Source organism: Morus notabilis, unplaced genomic scaffold (assembly GCF_000414095.1).
Source record: "Morus notabilis unplaced genomic scaffold, ASM41409v2 Scaffold184, whole genome shotgun sequence".
Lineage (NCBI taxonomy): Eukaryota > Viridiplantae > Streptophyta > Magnoliopsida > Rosales > Moraceae > Morus > Morus notabilis.
In genome coordinates this window covers 247,807-260,794 of record NW_010387636.1, presented here as the reverse complement: position 1 = coordinate 260,794, position 12,988 = coordinate 247,807, and the positions used below count along the sequence as shown (strand labels likewise).

The 12,988-nt window shown below is 35.8% G+C and overlaps 1 protein-coding gene across 1 annotated transcript in view; it reads right to left on the bottom strand.

Moving 5' to 3' along the window:
• The window catches only part of LOC112095342 (auxilin-like protein 1), a 15,456-nt gene extending 9,278 nt beyond the window's left edge, over positions 1 to 6,178 (bottom strand). The window contains exons 1-9 of the mRNA XM_024177128.1: positions 5,690 to 6,178; positions 1,679 to 4,854; positions 1,301 to 1,641; positions 1,144 to 1,210; positions 967 to 1,049; positions 816 to 881; positions 639 to 728; positions 292 to 468; positions 5 to 33 (exon numbers count right to left, since the gene is read on the bottom strand). Of these exons, the coding sequence (XP_024032896.1) occupies positions 5 to 33; positions 292 to 468; positions 639 to 728; positions 816 to 881; positions 967 to 1,049; positions 1,144 to 1,210; positions 1,301 to 1,641; positions 1,679 to 4,854; positions 5,690 to 6,081 (4,421 nt within the window). The 5' untranslated portion in view covers positions 6,082 to 6,178. The remainder of the gene's footprint in view (positions 1 to 4; positions 34 to 291; positions 469 to 638; positions 729 to 815; positions 882 to 966; positions 1,050 to 1,143; positions 1,211 to 1,300; positions 1,642 to 1,678; positions 4,855 to 5,689) is intronic.
• Between the last annotated feature and the right edge of the window lie 6,810 nt (positions 6,179 to 12,988).

The window sequence follows — 12,988 nt, the reverse complement described above, 5'->3', positions numbered from 1 at the left end:
CCGCTCTTCAGAGTTGAATTTGTTCCAAGCTTCCTGGAGCAAATACAAGACCAATGGAAGATGTAAGTGACAGAACAGTGCAGTGCTTATGAATTAACTAGCCGATACTCTATTCCGCTGCAATATCTTGTTTATGAGTTTTGCAACATAAAAGGAGCAGCACAAACCACAAAGCAAAAGGCCCAAATCTTGTCTAATACTCATAAACTTAAAACATGTTCAATATAGGAAATAACGCGTTCTTTTTAGTTAGACCTATAGTATGCAACCTATGAAAGAAATCGATGTTACCTTTAAAAGATCAAAGACTTTTTCGCATATATACTTCTGCTGAATACTTGCACCGCGCTGTTGTAATTTGTCAGGGTGAACACAAAGAGTAGCTTTCCTGTAAGCCTTCTTAACAGCCGCAGAAGTTATAACCTCTGTTAACGGAATAGGCTGCCAACCACTATCTGGCCCCAGGATCTGCAAGTGAAGAGAGATTGTTTTAATCAACCACTGTTGATCGATGAAAAAAGAAGAATGTTCATTTGAAGAAAACGCAAGAGCGCAAACAAATTTCAGAGGGAATTTAGGAATGCTCAGAAAATAATTATAAACCATCCCTATAGAGATAAGAATGCAATAGCACGCACATATTGTAAAGTCGAAAGCAGTGCACGCAAGTTCCCTTCTTTCCCACTTGACCACCTTCTCACATCAGCATCCAAAGTTTCTGCTAACCTCTGCAAATAAAATTAAATCAGATTCAATCAGTGAGAAACATAAACGAAATTCGAATCCACAATCTTTAGTGCAGCAAAGTTTGTTACATTTCTTTCCGCTTGCTCTCGCTGAGCAAGAAGATCACGCATATTCTTCTCTGCAAGAGCTTTTGCCTGGAACAGATGAAAAACTTGGTGTGACTAAGTTAAATACAGTTACAAACTGTCTCAAAAACTGTAAATATTTAACATCCCGTACCGCACGTTCAGCTGTTCTACGATGCCGCTCCAATCTAGCTTTACATCTTTGAGCTGATTCGCCCTCAACTCCTTCATACCTCTCTGCAAAAATCAACACAAACATTCAAGGAAATTGAAGCTAATGTAAAATGGAAAGACTTCAAAGTCAGCAACTAACTAAATCTGATTTACATACCACCATAAACTGAAGAATATTGATATCTTGGAAGCCCTGAACTCTGAAATTGAAGGTCCTGTAGATCCTGCAAGGTAACATTCATGTTAGATTGTTTTGAGGGAATATGAATTTTACTCTAAAGAGAAGAGAATCCAGCAGATAAAAGATCACTCACAGAGGAGGAGGTGCTTCGTCTCATTCCATTATTTCTGGAGGAAGCTGAGAATTTATCAGAAACTGATCTTTGTACCCGTTCCCTAGCCTCAAAAGCAGCCCTTTCAGCCATTGCTTTTTCGGCAGCACGCTCTCTAGCCTCTGCAGTTGCTCTCTCTACTGCAGCACGCTCAGCCCTGATCCGAGCCTCCATAGCTGTCTTTCCTGCTAACGACTTCTCCCTCGCCTCTGCACATGCCTTCTCTAGTCTTTCACGGGCCTCCATCATTGCTCTCTGCCGAGCTTCAGCTGTTGCCCTCTCCACAGCAGCCCTTTCTGCCCTCTCACGGGATTCTGGAAACACTCTTTTTTTCTGCCCTCTCACGGGATTCTGGAAACCCTCTTTCTCGAGCTTCAAGGGTTGCAAGATCAACAGCCATTCTATCCTTTTCTCTTTCCCTCTCCCTCTCCCTCTCTTCCTCTAGCTTTCTGAGTCTTTCATTTTCTAGCTCTCTTTCTCTTTTCAGCCTTTCAGTTTCTACCTCTCCAGATGTTTTCTCCGTTCTCTCCGTACTATGGCTTGCATTAACCTGCTGATCTGATTTCTGGTTCTTCTGCTTCTCTTCGGCCCTAGGAGGCTGAGCTGCTTCAGTTTTCCATTTGTCTTCAATGCTCTCTTTCACTGCTTGAGTTGGCACTGTTTTCTCCTTCTCTTCCTTATTCAAGGAAACTTGGACCTGGATGCAATCTTCTCCTGTCTCTTTAAACTTGTGAGCAAATTCTATATCTTGATTGTCAGAAACAGAGCCCACCTGTGAGCAACTCTTAATTTTCTCAATGTTCGGTTCTCCAACGACTGGGCTAGCTTCTCCTGCCTTCGTTACTTGATTATCTACAAGAGGCAACTCAGATTCCACTTTGTACGGGTTCTTTGCATGTGGTAAGTTTTCTTGTGACTTTCCAAATGCTTTTAATCTTTCACCAACCAAAACATTTGCTATCTCAAATGCCACTGACTCCTTTTCACTTACTTTAGGTATAATCTTCATTTCTCCACTTGTTTTCTTCACACTGCCCCTCAAAGGAAGGGCCTCTTTGCCATCTTCCATTCTTAACTGGTCCTGTTTGTTGATGCTGGATGCTTTGAAATTTTCATCAATGGACTCAGTTTTTCTTCCAGCTGCTGGTTTGGTTTCAGTATTTAGTGGATCAGCTTTTATATCTTTCTTTTCTTCACGAGCATGGGCCTCTTGAGGTGTTTTCACCTTTCCACTGTTTTCATCATGGTCATGAGATAATTGTGTCGGTTGTTTGTTCTTACTAGAATCCAGCTTATGTGCCTTATCAGATTGGATGAGATCCTCCCCCTCCACATGCACCTGAGTTTGTTTCGCCAATTTTACGTCCTCGCAATATTCATCCTTCTGCGTTCCTCCATGTCCCTTGTCTAGTCCCTTCTCGTCTACCAGGTTAACACTATCTTTTGGCATCTGTTTAGTCCCTACCTGTTCAAGAACCTCCTTCAACATGCTGAAAGTATCTAACTGCTTAGATGCTTCACACAGTTTTGTATCTATTTCTTCTTCCTCCTGAGCCTCTGTGAATATATTTCCACTATCTACTTGCTCACAGACCACCATGTGTTTCCCAGTCTCTTTTTCTCCACGAACGGATTTAATTCGTTCCTTGTTTTCTTCTCTTTGACATATCTCTTCACGTTTTTTCTCTTCCAGATCAAGAACTTCTGTCCGTTTCTTCTTGCTGTTCTCCTGTTCAAGGGACTCTTTCAGTCTCGTTTCATTCTCCTGATGCAAGAAAGCTCCCTTCTGCCTCCTCTCACTCTCTACTTTGTCAAGAATCTCCTTTAACCACTTTTCATTTTCTTCCTGTTCAAGAACCTTAGGCACCTTTATCCCATTTTCTGCTTGTTCAAACGCAACTTTGAAACTATTTTCATTTCTTCCTTCTATTAAAGCCTCTTTTTGTCTCTCTTCACTGTCTAACTTTTTATGGGACAACTTCTGTTTTTTCTCAAGTTCAATCATTTTTTCAGCCTCCATTAATTTCTTCTCATTCTCCTTCTGGTTTATAGCCTTCTCAGGTTTGGACTTAGTTTCTTTCTCCTTAACTGATTGATCAGCTCCAGTTACTCGCTTGTCCACAATATGCTTGGCCATCTTGGAACTCTTCTTGTTTTCTCCCCTCTCACAAACTTCATGGGCGACTTTGATCTTCTTTTCATGATCTTTGTGCTCAATTGCCTCCTTAGCTGCTATTGCTTTTACACTGTTTTCTTCATGCCTGCAGGGTTCTTTTGCTCCTTTCTGTTTCTCCTCAAACGCCTCCACTTCATCATCTTTTCTAGCTGGTTTCTCTTTACTTTCATTTTTTGCTTGCTTCTCAGATGAATCCAAGGCTACCTTCTTCTGCTCAAGCTCATGAATTATTACATTCTGTACAAATATTTTCTTAGTATTTGCCTGCTCAAAAACCTTGGATTCATCAGTTGTAACTAATTCAAAAAAATCTGTTGCTTCTTTCCATTCACTAGCTTCACCAACTTTATGAGATCCTCTTGATGACCAAGATTCTGTCTCAGGCTTGTCTTCCACATATTTTCCAGCAGCAATGGAAGCGTTTTCTCCTCCTAAAAACTCTGGAACTTCAAGGGCTGACTTACTCACCTTTTGCTTCTCCCGGACAAGCACATTTATTCCATTGTCTTCTCTTTCATTAGTGCCCTTCAATCTCTCATCTTTAGTTTTGTTGGATCCATCTAGAATCTTACGTGTCTTTCCTTCGCTATCTTTCATATCCCTTCTTGAACCTGATTTATGGCTGCTTTGAAGACCCTCTTTTTTCTTCTCCATTAATTCTTTTGCACTTTTTAGCTTTGCTTGAGCTTTCTCCATTGCTTCTTTTATAGCTGCAGCAGAGGCTGCGGCAGATGAACTGGCATCTACCTCCACATCAAAGAAAGGTGGCGAACTATCACCTGAGATTCCTTCAGAATCAAGAGTGTTACGGTGTGAAACCAATTTACTGGAAAATCCCTTCTTGCCTTCTACTACAGGTGGTGGTCGAGAGGGTGGTGGCAGTTCAGATGGTTGAGTTCGAAGGCTGATCCCCGATATACCTACAAACGCATTACTATGAGAAGAACCATTCTTTCCATATTCTTTTTGAGGCCTAAGATCATTTTCATATGCATGTCCACCGAACCTAACATTTTGGGGGTGTGACATTGTCTTTTTGAGATGCTTAGCCTTCATCACGTCAACACTGAAATCCATATTGAGATTACTATCATCAGTCACCTGCAAGGATGCCTTCTTATCTTCTGTCTGTTGCAATGGTGAATCGACCATGTAAGTGAAGCCAGGAACAGCATGAAGCTGAGCAACACGTGTCATTCCACTCGCTACATCTTCACTGCTTATTTGATTAGCTTTATGATATGATATGCTGAACTCCGTAGTGCCATCAAATGAGTGTTCAGGACCTCCATTTGAAAAGCATTGATCCCTACCCGAACTATCCGACCCTTCTGACAGAGATTCATATTCTGCAGGAGACCTATGAATGATGAAGCAAGACAAAAAAAGTCTAACATCACAAATTTGATGTGACAAACAAACATATAATAAAATAATTCTTTCAAACGGAAATACAATATTAAGTTAATGCAGAAATACACATGGTTATAAACGAGGATAAAATTATGCTTCTTAGTCTTAGTTGAAGATTTAAGATTAAAAAAATGAAAAAAAAAAGTGCTTTGAGGAACAGTTCCCAACTGAAATTACTGGCTGAATCTTACTTCTCATTTCAATCAAGAATTTGGATAAACATTATCAATAACTCGATCTTTCCAAGCACAAACACACACGGTTCCTCGCAGAATTTCATCTTTAAACCCAATTACACACATTGATACTGCATACTAAATTTATCAAATAATTTCATCTAAACAACAGCAACATAAGAAAAAAAAATTAAAATAATTTAAACAAAACTTCTTTGTCAATCTCTCAAGTTTTGTTATTAAAAAAATAAATGAAAATAAAAAAGAAAGCAGCTTGGTGGCTTAGGAGAAATAGCTTTATACAACAGTGGTGCTGGTCACCAAGGTTTGACTCTAGTCCCTCGCAAAAATACACTGTATTTTCCCCAAAATGCTCAAAGACATGAGCGTTGTTTCACCTAAGCTTCCTAAATTATTAATCCAAACCCTCGAAAAACAATAACACAACAATTTTTTGTTTTTTTTTTTTCTGTACAAGGAAGAAAACAAAAGGTCCAAAAAACTTTTTTTCTTTTACCAATTTTCAGTAAAATACAGTTTCGGACATTTTACTTCAGAATTTAACAAAATGAAAGAAATTTGAAGCAATTGAAGACATGATCGTACCAAGCCTCGTCAGAGGAGTTACCATCCCCGTCCTTGGATTGATCAACCAACTCCTCATACGAGACGGCGAAATCTAGTCCTTTGAAGCCGCCAAAGACCTCGACGTAGTCGAAACTAGAGCTCCGGACATCGAAAACAACCTCGGCTTCGTCGACCGCCGGAAGATCCAACACCGGAATCGACGAGGCTCGAGACGCCTGGAAGCTCCCGAAAATCTCGCTGTAGTCCTCCATTCGAGGAGAGAGATTTGAGACGCCGAACTTCGGAGGACCTCCATAGACGTCGTCGTAAAGATTCTTAACCGCCGCACCCGCCGGGAAACCACCGGCATTGCCGCAAATTTTCTTAGACAGCGCCCTGTTTGGATGCCGAGAATACGAGAGGTTCTCCATTGGAAAAATGGAGTTTCTAGGGTTTCGCCTTTTTCTCGAGCGTCACAATTTTCTTCGCTTCTTTTCGCTCTCTCTCTCTCTCTCTGTATCTAGACAGAGGCTCCGCTGCATAGTCAGAACTCTGAAGGAGAACAACGACGAAAGGAGATGAAAAGGCAAACTGGCGAAATGACCAAAAAGGACTCTCCACAGTGTTTAAAATTGATCATGTTTTTATTTTTCACATTTTTTAATAAAAAAATAAAAATATTTTTAAAATAACATTTAACATAATAAAGATAAAAAATAAAAATAAAAATAATTTTTTAATTTAGTATAAAATATGAAAAAAATAAAAAATGACTTTTAGTCATTTTTTATTTTTTATTTTCATTTTCTACTCTCTCGAGGAGAGAAAAATGGATAGAGATATTAATAAATTTTTTATATTAAAAATAATCTTTTGATAAAACTACCAAATGTATTTTCAAAAATAATTTCTGTCTAAAATTAAAATTATTTTTATTTTTATTTTTATACAAAAAATATAAAATTATTTTAAAATGAGTTTCAAACGCACTTTCGCATTCTTCTTATTCCCTTTTTTTTCTTTTTCTTTTTTTAAATAAATTATAAAAAAAAATGAGATTAGAGTGCTGTATTGCTGCGCTAATAATGGACATGGAAATTTTTTCCCTTTTCTCAGAGTACTCAAGGAGAATAAGAATACATAAATTTTTTATAAAAAATTTTACCAAAGATAAATGGTGCATATCATTTATTTTTAATTAATTATGGCCACGTTCATTTTGCTGATTCGAGTTTATAATTCGAGTTGAGATGTGATTTTATATAATAGCTTTTTACTGTAGCAAAAAAGTTAGATGTGATTGTTTGTGAGAGCTTTTTACTGTAGAAAAACTCAAATTCTAAATTCAATTAGAAAAACTCGAATTCACATGTACATCGTTTCGTCCTCCTTCTCATCACCTATAAAAAAAAAGTTTGCATCTACTAATGAAATATTAAAAAAAAAAATTCACATTCAATTTTACTTAAAAAATGGATTTAATTTGATACAAATTTAAGCGAAGTTATAACTGTTCAAGACTTGTATTTAGTAATTAGTTTGGTACGTGCCAAAAAAAAAATTAATGAGACGTTTGGTTCATGAATTAAAATTATGAGATTAGAATTATTTTTAATTTAAGTATTTTTTTATAAAAAAAAATACTATAACAAACCACGAACTATAATTCAAATCGGAATACGAATCTCTGAGCTAAACAACTCCAAAATAAATAACTTGTGTTTTGGGAAAGTAAGGAGGCAGTACGGTATATCCGGTGAAACCGCTGCCCAACGCGGGAATCGTATACTAAGGTTTTTTTTTTTTTTTTTTAGCTAAAGAAGTGGTAGGGGTCCCACATAGGGGCAAAAATGGAAATTGAAATTTGGGGTCGAATCTTTCATATAGCGCCCGCCCCATGTTGCAATCGACAGTGTACCAAATTGGGAACAGGATATTAACCTGGTTCCCAGAATGGGACTCTGGATATAGTGTTTTGTGAATAAGGACACCCCTATAGACCGTGGATGGTGTTTGGAAGTATCTGCTCCTCAATCACTTGGGGAATTTCAATTTTATCTTCCTATTTTGGGCATTTTTGGCTTAAAATGATTATGTAAACTTTTGGTTCCAAATTTTGGCTATTGATGAACCCCAACAAATAATAATACTCTAATAAGATCAAACATTTTATTTATTAATTGAGAATGGCTCTTCAGGAGGAGTTGGTACTAACTAATATAAGTTGTGGTTTAGAGGCTAGAGCATTAAAATCACATCAGTTGGTTTTGATTTCGCTTTTGTTTGCTTTGTCAACTTATTTCGGTTATGGAATAATGAAAACCAAGTGACGAAAATTTCTCTTTTTTTATTTTTTATTTTTTGGGAAACATTCTAACATGTCATTCTTTCACGCCACCTAAGCAATTATAAAAAGAGACAATGCTTTCAAGAATGTCCAAACCGTCAGTTACAATGGTGTTTTCTGTTGTATATAATAAATATCAACTGTTATATGAAACTGCCCTCTTGGTACAGTGAGCAACCCCCCAAAAATGATATACCTGTATCGGGAAATGGCAGTAAAATAATGATAGTTGATTTTGTCTATGGGCCAAACAAGGAAGAGAGAAATTTCAAGGTCTAAATGAAAAAAAAAAAAAAGATCCTAATAATGATATATCTTTTTTAGCTTGCAAAAAGAACAAATCAGCATTAACATATGTGAAAATATGAGAAATGTGGGTGGTTGGAGCCAAATAATAATATGGATAACATGCACAACTCAACTTCCCCACATTGAGAGGAGTGGGGTTTTTTTTTTTTTTTTTTTAAAAAAAAAAAAAAAAAAAAAAACTGATGGAAACATTAGAACACAGCATTAATTAGAAGCCTAACTGTCCCCAAGAGGTGGCAATTGAGATGGCATTTTTTGGAGCTTCAATAAAGCCAAAATGCCAATCATTCAAATTGGTGCACCAAATTGAGTTTAAGTTGATACCCTCTAGACCAATTATTAGCTGGTCCCAATTCTCTGGCAAAAAATATTAAAGCTTCCACTTGACTTGGTGCTATCGACAGCAAGGAAAAGTCTCTTCTAGTCTACATCAATTTCACACTGCAAATTGGAGCTGGAACAAATCTAAGCTTAATAATTACAAGGAATAATCTAGACAAAGCAGGTTTGCCCATGAAGGTTTATGTAAATGATAAGCTTGACAAAGTAATATTATTATGTACAATCCAATATCCATATTAGATTATATCTTGATTCTCGAATCTTGATTTATAGATTTGCATAGACTTTAATATCACTAATACATATACTGGTACATGATTGTAACTTTAAAGGAAAACTTCCTCTTATTTATGTGTGATAAGGGCAAATTGAAACTAGGAACTAGTAAAGGATGGGAAAAAAAAAAAAAGAAAAAAAAAAAAAAAAAGTTCTGAGAATCCGAATGTGATTCAGCCAATGACATTGGCAGTATCTTCTATTGATTGCTTTAACTCCCGTTGATTTGTTCCCACAATCTGTCATAGGTGCCTTATAAAAGTGCAGTGCTATAGTGTTAGCCTTTTCCAACAGACAAATTCCATTTCTTTTTGCTGATTAAGATTCAAAGAAATTTGACATTTGATTTTGAATAAGACAACACTGGGGAAAAGGGGCTGATTTTATATTTGATCCAAAGAATATGAGTTTTCCTTTATAATTAATTCAAAATGACACAAAACTCACTCTTTTATTATAAACTGTAACGTTGATAATTTTATTATTGATGCAATAATTTTTTAGCATTTTTAATTATATTTATTTATTAGGTGACCAACACATGATTAAAATCGTTTAAAAATTTGACAACTAGTGGTAGAAACGTAGGCAGAGACAATTTTAGTATACATCTCCACCCCTTCTTACTAATTTTTTTTTTTGGCTCCTCTGTCGAATAGAATTAGAGTTACAATTTATAATAAACTTGAATGAGAATTTTGTTCTGTTTTGATTATATTGAGCAAAATAAGATAATTCATATTTTTCAAAGACCGTATTTAAAATAGTGAACAGCACCCACCAAAAATAAAGCAAAATTGTAGGATTCAAAGGCTTACAGTATTTAGGGGGCATTCTAAACTTAAATTGAAATTCAAAATTTTGTAAAAAGAAAATGTTTTAACAAAAAGGTTAAATTATGATTTAAATTTGTGAAAAGAAACTCACGTAATATAGATTTGATATATAAAAATTAAGAGTGTGTTTGGTTCAAGAATTTGTACCATGGTTCGTAACTCGTTATAAAAATACACATAAATTAAAAATAATTTTAAATTATGATTCTGAATCTATAAACCAAACGTCATCTTAACGTAAACAGTTGCATGGGTGGATTCTCTCTGTATCTCTCTTTAGTCTTTACTATAAAATAAAAATAATAATAATAAAAGATTTGGATACAGCCGCGTCGCAGGTTGGCTCACTCACAAGCTTCGTGCCAATTCCCAATACCAATGCAAGGAGTGGGCCTTCTGGGCCCATATGTTGGCCACTTTATCACAGCCCCATGGAGCAAAAAAGCTCAAAAATCATCATTCCCGCCCTTTAAAATAATCAATCTGTGTTTGTTTAATCATGTAGAATTCCAATTAATACTTATTAAATTATTGAGCTTTGTACAAAACAGGGACTTATCCTCTGTATACTATCCCATGGGAACTTGCCTGCAACCTATCTGCAGGCCAGTCTGGCCCATGACACGTAATCTTCTTGCAAGGTCCTTTGTAAGCAAAGGTCATCCTCAAGAGTGCACAAAACTAGAGGATTGGTGCCTTCTACCAACTCAATTATATAAAAATATGCTTTTGAGTTTGGTGGGCATGCTTAGTGGGAGGCAGATAGTTGGAAATTAGGGCACTCTACGTTATACTTATCCATGTTGCAGCATAATTGTATTCTACATTTATGAGGAAAACAATAGAAGAATAATTATTGAGAGTTTCTTCTATCTCCTCAATTAAGTTTAGACACCTTATTAAATTGTCAAATCAATCTTTAACATTTTTCTCACGTCTGTTACATTTTTTTTCCTCTTTGAAGGACGTCGATTATAGTTTGTAACCAAAATAAATTGTGGGCCCACGTAAATGCATGAGCGAATGCATTCACATGTGAACGGATATTCGCGGTTTAACCAGACGAGACCCAACTTACAAATGGTTTGGTACGGTTTGGATGTTTGAACCATTAACAACGGACAATTAACTTACACAAGATCACAAGAATAACAGTACGGTTTGCTTGTATTATCTCCTATGCACGCAAACGTTGTTATCGTCAATAAATAAATATAAAAAAAAATTTCCACTACTTTCCCATCCATTTTATTATGGGTGTTGCATTTTATCCAACTATATGTTTCATCTTCTACATTTACTGTTACTTTGTCTATAATAGCAATCGATTTTTGTGGTAACATATAAAATTTATAAACCATGTGGAATTTACTACAACTCCCATATTTATTTTTATGAATAACAACAAAACCAGGCGAACTGCACCATTATACCTACAATATTCGGAACGGAAGCCCATGCCAATAATTAAGGGTTCGTTTATTTTACTGATTTAAATTTTCAGTTTTAAGTTTTTACAGTAAAAAATTCTCAGAAAATGTCACATCTAACTTTTTCTACTACAATGAAAAGCTCTCTGAAAATGTCACATCTCAGCTCGAATTGAAAACTCGAATTCGCAAAGTGAACAAGACCTAATTTTCAAATACTAAAAGAAAGTACAAAATTAAAAATAAAATAAATAAAACCTTGGCTCACAAGTCAGAATTGCTGAGTGGGGAAGCACGTTCTTCTTGATTGAGCAGTTCGTAGCCAGTCAAACGTTCAACTCTGCCCTTGGAAGTGATAAAACGAAATAATTATAAAGAAAAGTAAAGATTGTGATTTTCTCTCTAGTTATTTGGTATGATCGAAAAGAATGAAAATGAATATATCTTTTCTTATTTGGTATGGGACTGAAACCAAAAGAATAGAAGAATTATTTTAGGAGCAAGTACCATTTTACCCAAGAAGTATTAACTATATCTTTTTTAGTTCCCAAAAAAGTAATAAAAATCATTTATATCACCATTTGTTATTAACATTTAACCTATCACGTATTAAATATAAAGTTTCAAATACAACGAGATAGGGTTTTCATACAACTACTATATATTAGCAAATACAAACCACCCGCTTGCTTAATTTTTCAAAATTGCCGCTTAAATTTTTTGCTTGGATATTGATGGAGAAAATGGTAGTTTAGTAACTTTTTCATTCAAGTGACTTTTTTAGTTTAGTAAATTTTTCCATTCCATTTTCTGCTCACTAGAAAGGAAAAATATAGTGGGACTCACTCAGTTTTTTCACCTAAATTTCCTTTCCATTCAAACTTTCTTCATACTAAACATCTCTTTTTATCAATTTTCATCCTAAAATTTCTCCAATATTTTTCTTCCTTTCAATTTTCAATCATACCAAACAAACTGTAAGGTCATTATGCAGCAAAATCTCATATTGAATTATTGATAGTTTGTTTTTAACCGTTAAATTTAATTACAATAATATAAAAATTAAAAAATATATACTTATGTCACGCCCCCCAAACGGGGTGGGTGACGTGGAGCTCGATTAGGGATTAATAAAGCAGATTCCCAGACCGGGCCCCACACTTAACTGCATTAAAATATAAATGAATTACATAATCCAGGAGCCTCTGGCACACAGGGCTCCACCCCACAGGACATACAGTATCGTACATACATGCTCATGTAATTAATCATTACAACAGACATTATCCACAGTCTAGTAAATCCAATATTAAATAGGTTTACATAATTTCTCAAATTCCTTACATTTGTTCAAGAGGATAAACTCAATCCTCACTTGATCCAACAGTAGCAACTCCAGCTACCCTGCACCGCTCATCGAGTCTCCTGGGAGGGGTTTAACATTTAAAACATAAAACGTGAGCGAAAGGCCCAGTAGGATATAATTCGAAATATTTAAAATAAATGAGCGCATGAATAAATGATTGAGTATATAAATAAAATAAGACATTCAGTCCCGACAGAACAGCCGGAACCTCACATCCTTTTTCTCAAAGGAAATATAACTGAAAATAACCATGTTACAGGCTTCAGCAAGTAATTAGTACAAATTACTTACCTAACCAAGTGCCTCGCCTACCCGGACCGGTTTCGGGTTCTGCCCCCGAGGATACACTCTCCGCATCCTATCTAGGCTTACAGCAATAGACTCTATTACCAGTTCACAAGATCTCTTATCTTAAGAAATCATCCATTTAAC